At 39.4% G+C, this 11,702-nt stretch overlaps 1 protein-coding gene across 3 annotated transcripts in view; it reads right to left on the bottom strand.

Annotated features, from left to right (window-relative positions):
* EDRF1 (erythroid differentiation regulatory factor 1) overlaps positions 1–11,702 on the bottom strand; it is a 39,974-nt gene that overhangs the window by 10,441 nt on the left and 17,831 nt on the right. For 2 of the 3 annotated variants that reach the window (XM_029245752.1, XM_029245753.1), the window contains exons 16-23: positions 10,496–10,684; positions 9,966–10,166; positions 8,122–8,340; positions 6,241–6,464; positions 4,720–4,878; positions 4,396–4,545; positions 2,780–2,933; positions 1,307–1,422 (exon numbers count right to left, since the gene is read on the bottom strand). In XM_029245752.1, the coding sequence (XP_029101585.1) occupies positions 1,307–1,422; positions 2,780–2,933; positions 4,396–4,545; positions 4,720–4,878; positions 6,241–6,464; positions 8,122–8,340; positions 9,966–10,166; positions 10,496–10,684 (1,412 nt within the window). The remainder of the gene's footprint in view (positions 1–1,306; positions 1,423–2,779; positions 2,934–4,395; positions 4,546–4,719; positions 4,879–6,240; positions 6,465–8,121; positions 8,341–9,965; positions 10,167–10,495; positions 10,685–11,702) is intronic. The other variant, XR_003797081.1, reaches the window with a different exon arrangement.

The raw sequence follows: 11,702 nt of genomic DNA, 5'->3' as shown, positions 1-11,702 counted from the left end.
GACAGCCTGCTGGCAGCCTCATCACGGCCTCCTCCTCCCTCCCCTGAGAACATTTTGATAGACTAAACCACATTAAAAAAATGTCTCAGACCTAAAAGGCACTTACATAGTAGAAACTAATCCTGAACAAAAACCTCCTGACTTTCCAACGTCAGACGCTCAAGGAGCAAGATGGAAATGGGTACTGTATAGTTTGAGAACCAGAGTTTGGAAATAGGCTGGAGGCCACTGGGACTCAGGGAAGCTTTCAGCAGAAGGCAGCATGAATGTGGGAACGCCTGGCAAACTGGAAAGGCCTTCCCAAGGAGCCTGCTTAAGCCCAATCACCGTTCAACTGCAGACAGTTTAGTGGAAATTATAAAAGAAGGCACAGACCTTTCTCTTAAAAAAACAAACAGGGCTTCCCTGGTGGCGCAGTGGTTGAGAGTCCGCCTGCCGATGCAGGGGACACGGGTTCGTGCCCCGGTCCACGAAGATCCCACATGCCGTGGAGCGGCTAGGCCCGTGAGCTGTGGCCGCTGGGCCTGCGCATCCGGAGCCTGTGCTCTGCAACGGGAGAGGCCACAACAGTGAGAGGCCCGTGTACCGCAAAAAAAAAAAAAAAAAAAAGCAAAACTTAATAGACTTTATACTCCCAGGGCCTTATTGTTAACCAAGGTCTATGTGGTTATTTAAAGAAATAATTTTTTTTAAATAAATTTATTTATTTTATTTTTGGCTGTGTTGGGTCTTCGTTGCTGCGTGCGGGCTTTCTCTAGTTGCGGTGAGCAGGGGCTAATCTTCATTGTGGTGCGCGGGCTTCTCATTGTGGTGGGCGGGCTTCTCATTGTGGTGGCTTCTCTTGTTGTGGAACACAGGCTCTAGGCGCACAGGCCTCAGCAGTTGTGGCACGTGGACTCAGTAGTTGTGGCTTGCGGGCTCTAGAGCTCAGGCTCAGTAGTTGTGGTGCACAGGCTTAGTTGCTCCGCGACATGTGGGATCTTCCCGGGCCAGGGCTCGAACGCGTGTCCCTTGCATTTGGCAGGCAGATTCTTAACCACTGTGCCACCAGGGAAGCCCACAAGAAATAATTTTAAAATATAAAAGATGAACTTGTAAATCTGAGTTTAGTAATTCCACCAAGAAAATGTAATAATCACTGTTAACAGGTTTTTATGCAGAGCATATGTATTTATGTATCTGTACACACACAATGCATATAGACACATATATACACATACACGCATCCCATATGCCCACTATACACATCATGTAGCATTTAGTTTAAGATACATAAAAAACAATGATAAATCTTTTTTCCATTTACCTGGTCAAATTCCTCTACAAGCTCCTTTCTGATGAGCTGGAATGCATGCTTAGTTCTCACCATTATATCAAGAGCCCCAGAAAGTGTTTTTAATTTTCCAATATTGCTATTTTGACCTAGAGTGTCAAACACAAAATGATCATTCCTTTAAATATAAATCTAGAAACCCATCCAATGTCAATGTATTAATGAAAATTCCGATTTTCAAATGCTGTAAAGGCAGCTCATGAGAATCCCAAGAAATCTTCTAAATCCAACTTTTGTCTAGTAATTATCCCTGAAGAAAAATAGTAAGACTTGACAAGGCAATAAACAATCATTGTTTCCCTGCCTCACTATCTGGTTTTACAGTCACAGTATTAAACATTTTTTAAAAAGGAAATTAAGCATACTTACCATCTTAGCAAATTTGTTCCCAGTATCCACTTTTTTTTTTTTTTAATAAAAACGATGCCTGCTCATTCTAAGGAATTCAAACATGGCAGAAAATTCAAAGATGCAAATTGGAAAAGAAGATCACCCCAGACTGCCCCCAGAAAGAGCTACTATTAATCCTGGGTGACCACCCAAGACATTCAGCTAGGCACTATATACTGGCAAAAAGTTTAAAAAGATGCTTTTAGTAAAAAGTATTTCTAAAAACTGTTCTGAATAGGTAATACACTGTCAAAATGTATAAGGTACAAATGGGCATACACTGAAAGCCACGGAAGTGACAGTGCTGTCAGTTTCTCATCCATCCTTCCAGAGATACTATATAAAGAGTCATGCATATGTTAAATATTAAATTTATTTTAATTTTATAGAAGAAAACAACTGAAAATAAACCAATGGAATTGCTGTACTTCAAATAAATGTCTCTTGTTTCTTTACCACACAAGAGATATTTCTCAAAAGATCCCTGTGCAGAAGGGGAGCAGGTGAACAAGACCAAGGAGGGAATTTAGAAAAAATCGCTCAGTGGTGGAGGGCCAGCTTACTCCGCCGTGGGAAATGATAAATGAAGCACCTCGCTTTCACCCTCCCTGCCCTCCCACTTCATCGCCACCTTGCTCAGGATCTGCAGTTAAAGTCTGTTCTAGAACCACAATCCAAAGCTGCCAGTCTTGGTTCTTCGTTCAAGGGGACTCAGTGAGGCCCACCACTTCTCCATCACTGCTTCTCCACTCCCATCTTGTTCATGATGCTTAAAATCTTTATTTGTCTAAACTAACTTGTCATAATTCTTTTTCAAGTAAGAAATCCTGGGCTATATTTCAGTATATCTATTCATTAAACATAAGCTAATGCATTTCTCTAAGTTTTAAAAAGCATTTCAAAAGATGTCCCTACCCAAAGACATTAACTATGGGCAAATTCAAAAGAAAGCAATATTGCTTACATCCAAGAGAGATCCATAGTCTGCCTCACTCTAAGACAATCCAACACTAAGCCAATGCATACAAATCTGGGAAATAAAAAAGTGAGACTTACTGGTCATCTGAAATTCTGCAAATGCTACTCTTTCTAACTGTACTCTAAGTAGTTCACATGGAGCATCTTTCAGAAGCTGAAAAAGCTTTACAGCTTTGCTGTAATGAAGATCTGCTAGCACCCGGTGCTGCTTCCTAAGACATTCATCACCAACCTAGAACCAGAAATAAAATAAATCCTAAGGCTGTGATTTCACAATAACTACTTAACGAAGTCTCTGGACCACTAAATACTTTTCAGTGTTTTGTTATAAGTCTTAGAGTTTTAGCTCTTACATTTAGGTCTTTAATCCATTTTGTTTATTTTTATATGTTATGTGAGGGAGGAGTCCAACCCTATCCTTCTGCACGCAGATGTCCAGTTGTCCCAGCATGATTTGCTGAACGGACAATTCTTCCCCCAGTGAATTGTCTTCGAATTCTCTCAAGCTTGCTTTTGCCGTGAGGATATTAGGCCATCTGGACAAATGTGAATTTAGGTTGGCGGCCCTCTGTGGCAAGGGGAAAAGAGTCTAGGGCCAGCTCAGAGTGGAAAAAACCCTCTCCAGATTCAGCTGGACCTCAAAGGACAGTATTTCCAGGATAAAGGCATCCCAGAAGTAAACCCACACCCAAGGAACTGCAAGATAATTTGTCTTGGTGCTGAGCTAAGAAAGGGAGAACAACAAAACAATAAAAAAATATCCCTGAGAAACTATAAGCACAAGACTCCTGGCAGAAGCAAGGCAACCTCTCTGAAGGAGGGCACCTTCAGCTCAGGCCTCAAGTTATCCTTAGAAATACATGCATTTGAGCACCAGGATTCAGGTACAAGACTGTTCATCATATTATTGCTAATAGCCTCAAACTAGAACCACCCCAAAGTTCACTAATCATAGAATGGATAAATAAACTGTGATATATTCATTTAATGAATACTACTGAGCTGAGAAAATGAACAGCTACGTGTATCAACCTGGAAGAATCTTCAAAACATGATGTTAACTAAAAAGCAATAAGCCACAGAAGAATATGTACAGTATGACTTGTTCTATAAAGTTCACAACCAGGTAAAATGTAAACATGCTGTTTAAGTGGTAAAACACAGAAAAGGTACAGACATAATAGAAAATCAGGGACAGTAGTTAATGTGGGTGGGTACTGAGAGAGACTCAACAGGGAGGGGTACACAGGGGATCCCTGAAGGAGTCTTCCATTTCTTAACCTCAAGGTGAGGTACACAGGAGTTTCCTTTGTTTTTCTTTAAACTGTATAAATGCTTCACATACATTTTCTATGTGCTTTTATATGCATGCTCTATTTCAAAATAAAAAATTTTTTAAGTGAGCAATGCATACTTTAAAATTGACATAGAACCATTACTATAAAGCCTAACTACATTTTAAAAAAATCTAAATAATACACCCAGGCAAACACATAATTTTGCAAACTAAGACCCAATTATAATAAAAAAAAAAATACATAGCATAGGAGAGAGGGGAAAAATACCCACAGTCCAAGTTTTTCTCAAATGGCTAAAAGAATAGATGGCATTTTAAATGTCTACAGAAATGTAAGAAAAGCACCAGAACACTTTTAAATGGACTTGGCACTTAACTTGAATCGAAATGGCAATACCTGATTCCTCAGACAACTGTGGTACATGGACGCCAGCCTGTGATGGATGGTTGCAGCTCGGTACTGACAAAGAGGCTGTCGAGCAGACACCAAGTCCACGTCACAGTATTTCAGGGACTTCATCATAGCCTCACTGACTTCTTTTTCAATCTGTGTATTTTTTTTAAGGGGGAGGAAAAAAATGACAATCCCATAATCTTATGTAAGAATTTTAAAAACATTTAAATACTGCTTGTCAAGAAAAAGGCTACAACAGATGCTCAATATGTGTCAAACAAAGGAATAAGTAAGGTTAAGCCTTCTTTATAATCCAGCAAATATTACCTGCTCTTGAGCTTTTCTAGATAACGGAGCATAATCTTGCTGTAGAGTTGCCATAGTAAAATAAGTAGTGGACAATTCCCAATTCACTGAGTCCCAAACAGCTGAGTGTGTGTCTCGTGTTCCCAAGGATCTTAGAGCTTTCAAGTAGTAATCAACAGCCTGCAAGGGAGGAAAGAGGACCATTGTGACTCAGTTTAAATATACACCATAAAGTAAAACATGTCTCACAATCACCCCAACATTACTTTGAGAGAATTTATAAAAGACCAATATCATGAGGAAAGGAAAAAAGTAAATCAGTGACACAATTTCAATGAAGAAAGTGATTTAAAGTGGACTACATGTTGCCCACATTTCCTCTCGAGTCTATCATCAGCCCATCTGAGTGTCTTATGACTCATGTGAAGCATAAGGATGCATGTTTTTCATTTGCTTTCCTTTCTTTCTAAATGAGAATTACAGCTTATGTAACTAGCAAACTAGAAAAAATAATCTGACAAGTCTATGGATAAAAAATTTGCTGGGTTTGATTGTATAAAGAAGCAACCCTTCCCACCTCTGTCACCACCATGCTGAAATACATGGTCATTGTATGTAATCAAATAAAATCACACTGAATTCCATCACCCAACAATAATTTCTACATTTCTGGTGTGTACTTATCCACTTTTTCTGTGTATATGTAGGCTTAAAGAAAAGCAAGGTCACTTTTTTTTTTTTAAGTTCTCTATGCAATGAACATTGCTCACTAATGTAATTTAAACAGCTTCAAAGTTCTCGACTAAATGAGTGTTCTTGTACCTCCCCCAACGCTGGATATTACCATTTGCCAAAAAATGTTCACAATTTGATTAAAAAAACTTGATTTTTAAATTTCATAAAAGTTTAAATTTTGAAATTTTTCTTACATATTAACTATTTACTTTTTTTTTTTTTACACGTATGACTTTTTTGTTCAAGGTTATTTGTTCTTCTATTGGGGCAGTTTATTTTCAATGATTCTTAATTGTTCTTTATATATTAAGGATTTATTAACCTCTGATCTGTCATGTATGCTCTAAGTATTTTCCCTGGATTGTGGACTGCTTTTCAATTTTGCTTTCTGTTGTGCATTTAAAAAACAATTTTTATGCATTTGAATTTATCCATCTTTTATGTCGCAATTTTTGCTCTTTGTGTTACACTGCAAAAGTCCTTTCCCATCCTATCAGAGAACCGTCTACCTGTATTTTCCTCTGGGACTTCCAGAGTTTCACTTCTCTGTGTCGATCTTTAATCCATCTGACCTGCTCTCACTACACCGACGTAATTTACTGAACAATTATCTTTCCCTACCTGTCATCTTCACTACTAAATTCTCAGTATTCTTCCAGTTTCTAAGTGTTTTAATGATCTGTCTAGTCCTGTGCCATCACCACAGCTGTTAATTATTTTAGTTTTATAACCTTTTAGTGGAGCTGTGGCAAAGTGTAAAGGACAATCAGGTGTGAATAGATGAGGTCCAACATGTAAGCAAGTTACCTTATTGTAATACAAGCCTTCTTCTGGAGAAAATTCACGTTTAAATTCATCACCTGCACCACAGTGAGCCTGTGCACAAATTCGCATGAGTCGTCCCGTGTTACATAATAAAAGGGCAGCATTTGTGGCATCGTCAATTGACTCAAAGTTGTGAATTCCCTTTTCAAAACAAGAAAAGCTTTTTTTCCACAACTGCTGCTCTGCAGTAGACACAGTTTTGCTCACTTCACAAAAAAAGAAAGAAAACAATTGTGTAAGCAGATATCAGCGTAAACCCACCAGTGTCTCTCGATGAGATGATGAGAGCATGGCAGTGACAGGATGTCTAGTGGACCACCAGCCACCTGGACCCCACTGCAGCGCACTATTCTCATCACACCAGTGTCCCCCCCGCCCCCCGCCCCAAATTCATGTTGAGGCCCTAACCACAAATGTGACTAAGGTCTCATTTATGAGGTCATAAGGTGGGACCCTGATCCAAAATGACTGGTGTTCTCATAAGAGAGAGAGACGTCAGGAACACACACACAGAAAAGACCAGGTGAGGACACAGCAAGAAAGTGGCCACCTGCAAGCCAAGAAGAGAAGTCTCAGAGAAATCCAACCTTGGACTTCCAGCTCCACATTGTGAGAAATAAATTTCTGTTGTTGAAACCACCTAGTCTATGGCAGCCGGGCAGACTGACACAACACTTGGAGTCCTCTTCTCTATTAACCAGATGATATTAAAGCAGGCATATAAAAACATCGAGCAAAGCACTACTGTATAAAGATTCAAAAGACATGGTCCCATGAATTTCAAGAGGCACAGTCTGTGTCTTCTCTAATTCTCCTAGGTTTCTGACAACCACTTGTCATACACCTTCACCAACTTCCTCCTCCAGAGGCACCTTAAAAGCACAGGTTCTTATATCTCAATTTTAAAAATGTATTATATATGTATAAATAACAACAACAAAAAAGCACAGGTTCTCCACCGGCAATGACCTCTGTACCCCTGTGGCAAGTACAGCTCACAGATCAACAGGCACACAATAACTTATTCAACCTACCTGCTGTCCTCAGTCTTATCTCGGCCCTTTTGGTTTCCCATGCTGTGTGTACAGCCTCTACAGTTTCACCCATTCTCATGGCTTCAACTATCACCCCTATGTGAATGGTTCCCAACCTATGCCTTGCTAACCCAAAGAGCTCTAAGCACACATTTCTAACTGACGACTAAATCATACCATCCATGTACATGTCCACTGGCTTCTCAAACCCAACATGGGCGCAGATGAATCCATCCCCCTCTGCCTGAATCACTGAAGACCACTCGCTGCTCCTCTAAACACCCACTGGACACTATATCTTTGGCTCCTTCCTAACGCTGCCTACTCCGGTCGAGACATCCCACCTTTCCCACATCTGCCTGCTGCAATCATATCATGTTGCAATCTGCCCAAACTACACCTTCTTCCCACAAGCCTTCCAAGAAAGCCACAACTTCAAGGAACGTCTTCCTTTCCCCACTCCTCTACTGTACGGCATTTGTACTTATAGCATTTTTCAGAGATTTGTATTCATATCTGGCTTCCCAGCTCGGAGAACTATGTCTTAGCCAATTACATATCCAGTATAGAGCCTAGCACATGGCTGACTGTCCAACTCACTTCTGAAGTGATCAGATGGAGGACGGAGGACAGTGAAATGATGACTCCCAAGGGGAAATAATGTCTTTTCCTACTTTTATTCCTTGAGAATTTAATAATAAAAGATCCTTTAATAGCGCACCCCTTTATGACATAAAATCAAATGCCACAGTTGGCTTGAACCATGTAAAATCAGCATGATTTTCTAAGAGAACGGGCAATAAAGACAGGACCCCAGAGACGTACTCACCTACTCTCTCACTCTGTAATGCGGCAGCCTGATTCATGTAAAAGACACCGATTTCATTTCTAATGTTACCCATTCTCTTCAATACTTGTATATACTGTTCTGGATTTTGACTTTTTAAGTCACTAAACTGCAAGATTTCATTAGCAGCCTCATAACATTTACAACTAACTGAAAGTTGACTTTCTAAGTCCGTAGACAAATCAGTTGCCCATGCAAATCCTTAAAAGAAAAAAAAGGAAACATCACCATGAGTCATATGAACCCTTCTTCCTTAGTATCTAAGTAATCTAATACTTTTAAGACAAAATAACATATAGTAAAATTATGCTTATACCATAATATGCAATATAGTATAAACATAGTAAGATTCAATTAATACAACTAAAATTTTAAATTTCAAAAGAAAAGATCTCTGAATTTATTTTAAAAACTATATTTTCTTGGGACATTAATGTTGGATTAAAAGAAATATTTTCCTGCCTAAAAACAACTCCCAAGACCCAGATTTTACCAGGTCCACTGCTTATTGGTACAGACCTAAAGTTGTCCACTGATACAAGGTAAACCAGTTTTTCCTTTTTAATTACTGGAAACAGTTCTTGAAATAAACTTCGGATTGCTACAGAGGCTAGTTATGTACATTAGAGTTTGCCAATGTAAGTTTATGTCACTGAAGAAGCTGACAGATAAGCTCTCAAAGACTTAAACGTGCCCTCTAGTGGAGACTGGAGTAAACTCAGGTGCAGGGCCCAAAAATTCAAGGGAGAAAAAGGGTAGTACTCCTGCCGATAACTTTCAAGGAGCACATCACTCTTACAAAGAAGTAAATTATATGAAATTAACATGATGGGAATGGCAAAAACAAACTTAAGGATTTTATCACCATGTTTATTAAAATAAAATGATTATTTGAGAAACTCAGAAGGGGAGAAGGGGAGAAAGAGGGCAAAAAACCCCCACAATAATACATTTCCTCCCCCAGTATACCTCTCTAGATGTTAACAGTCCAAAGTTTTTTGGGATGTGGATATAAAGTGATATAAACGATTTAAGAGCATAATAAAACAACTCCATACATTACAAAAGCACCTAATGTCTCACTTACTGCCCTAATTGCAAGGTGCTTATATATAACTGTACTGAGCTAAGAGGGAGGGATACTGCTCTGCAGACTGAATTCTCCTATCTTCCAGGTTTAAAATCTGACAACTCCAAAAACAGACAGCTGTGAACTACATTTAAAAAATAATGATCACTGGGGCTTCCCTGGTGGCACAGTGGTTGAGAGTCCGCCTGCCGATGCAGGGGACACGGGTTCGTGCCCCGGTCCGGGAAGATCCCACATGCCGCGGAGTGGCTGGGCCGGGGAGCCATGGCCACTGATCCTGCGCGTCCGGAGCCTGTGCTCCGCAACGGAGAGGCCACAACAGTGAGAGGCCCACGTACCGCAAAAAAAAAATAAAATAAAAAAATAATGATCACTGTATCTTAGCCCTCAGGAACCATTCAAAAGGTGAACCATTCAAAAAGTAATTCGTCCACTTTTACCAACTGTTACTCCTTTTCAAAAGAAAATCATGGCTTGGTTAGCTGACTAAAGGGTTTCCCAGAAAAACCTTACAAAGAGAGAAGTGTAAAAAGTCAATACGATTGTCTCCAGAGACTATTTTTTAATTAGTTCTAGTTGTATAATTACTAATTATAAAATACTTCAAAACCACTTTATACACAAATACACAGGATCATGTTCAATTTAACATTAAGAAATGAAACAAAACAGCAATACCGAAACACTAACATTTCTGGCATTTTTCTGAATCAAACGATGAGTCTCACTGGCATACCTTGACAACTGGACTCCCTGTGGAGGCTGTGTAATATTTCCTGGTCTTCTTTTGTTTGGTAATTAAACTCTTCAAGGTGTGCCGCTCTATTATTTGCATTCTGGGCGAGCATTAGTTGGATATCACCACAGAGTGTTAAATATTGAGAAAGAAATAGTAGCACTTCAGAAAGCATATTGGTGCAAAGGCAGCAATAAGTATCTATGTGGAAAGGGTAGGAAGGAGAAAAAACACAGCACATTAACAATGAAGGAATACAGTAAAAATTAAGAAAATCTGTTACCAGCTGAAAGCTTTGTACCTCTGTATCTAAGTTTATTTTATGTCACATATCACATATGACTTCATGTATTTCAAAGTGAAGCGATGTTAAACCAAAGTGGAAAATACTAGGAAACATATACAAGATTAGAAAAAAAAATTTTGGTTAAATTTAAAACAGAAATAGGATTAAAATTTCACTGATTCAGATGCCTTCTCCGTTCTCTCCTCCCAATGCCTATTAAATATTTTCATTTATAGTAACTTACCATGGCTCTGCAAAGCTAATTTAATGTATCGTAACGCTCTTCCATATTTCTGAAGACTCATGGCAGCATCAGACAAAACATAATAGGCCTTTGATGACTTGAGAATCAGCTGGAGTTTCATTTTATGTTGCCAAGAACCAGGGATCATTCCAGACTGGCTGGAATAATTACCCTTCTGAAGGGAGCCCACTACGACATGGGGGAAAAAAGGCAGCACATTTTATTTGAATATAAGTCTCACTGTAAAAAAATTCTGCTTCTTGATAAAAACACTCCAGGCCTAGGTACTATTAATAGCTACAACAAAACTGGTAAATACTGTATCTTACTACTTAAATGCAATGAAGTAGAATAGCAGTGTTTTGACATTCTCACTTGGGATTTCCGAAGGCCTGCTTCTCCGTAGCTGTCAACTCTGTCACTCTTTCAGGGTCACTAACATAACTAAGCTCATGACTGACATCTACGTCCTTTCTCTAGTCTATGCGTCGACCTGCCAAAAAGTTCACCTTCCTAAAGCACAGCTTTAATCACAGTGGAACTCCTGTTCTAAAACATTAAAATGGCTTCTCACCACTTATTCAATCATGTCTCAGCATCTTAGCCCACTTCCTAAGCTCCATTTTGTTTAGCCTTACCTCCTTGTACTCCACGCCTACTCTCCACCAACCAAAATCAAGGCGCAGCTTGTTGCCTACATAGACCCTGTTTTCCCTGTATCCCATCTGGGTTTACTGCTTCCTCCACCAGGAATACTTTCTAAAGTCCAGCCCATTACTACCCTCTTCAGCCAACAAATGACCACTTCTGTGCCAAGCACCGTGCTAGGCACCAGAAACAGTGACATGAAGTTATATGGCCTCTGTCCTTGAAGACCCCACAGACCAAGGGTGGAGATGGGCCAATAACATAAACCACAACAAAATATATTAAGTGCAATGACAGAGAGAAGAGCAAAATGCTGTGGGAACCCACCCCCATCATCTTCCAGCTTCAAGATGTCTCATTTTATTTTACTTTTTTTAAAGATGTCTCATTTTTTGATCAGCTCCAGCACTTGAGTCTTTCAAAGCAATGAAAATTACTTAGTCTCTTATGGTTTTATTTGTGCATGTATTTCTTTTTCCTCTGCTACTGTTATGTATTTTCTATGTGCTGAGGCATTGTGAGAAAACCAAAAATGAAGAAGATGAAGTTTTGCTCACAA

Source organism: Monodon monoceros, unplaced genomic scaffold (genome assembly GCF_005190385.1).
Source record: "Monodon monoceros isolate NGI ecotype Baffin Bay Population unplaced genomic scaffold, NGI_Narwhal_1 Super_Scaffold_4, whole genome shotgun sequence".
Classification (NCBI taxonomy): domain Eukaryota; kingdom Metazoa; phylum Chordata; class Mammalia; order Artiodactyla; family Monodontidae; genus Monodon; species Monodon monoceros.
This window is presented reverse-complemented; position numbering and strand designations above follow the sequence as displayed.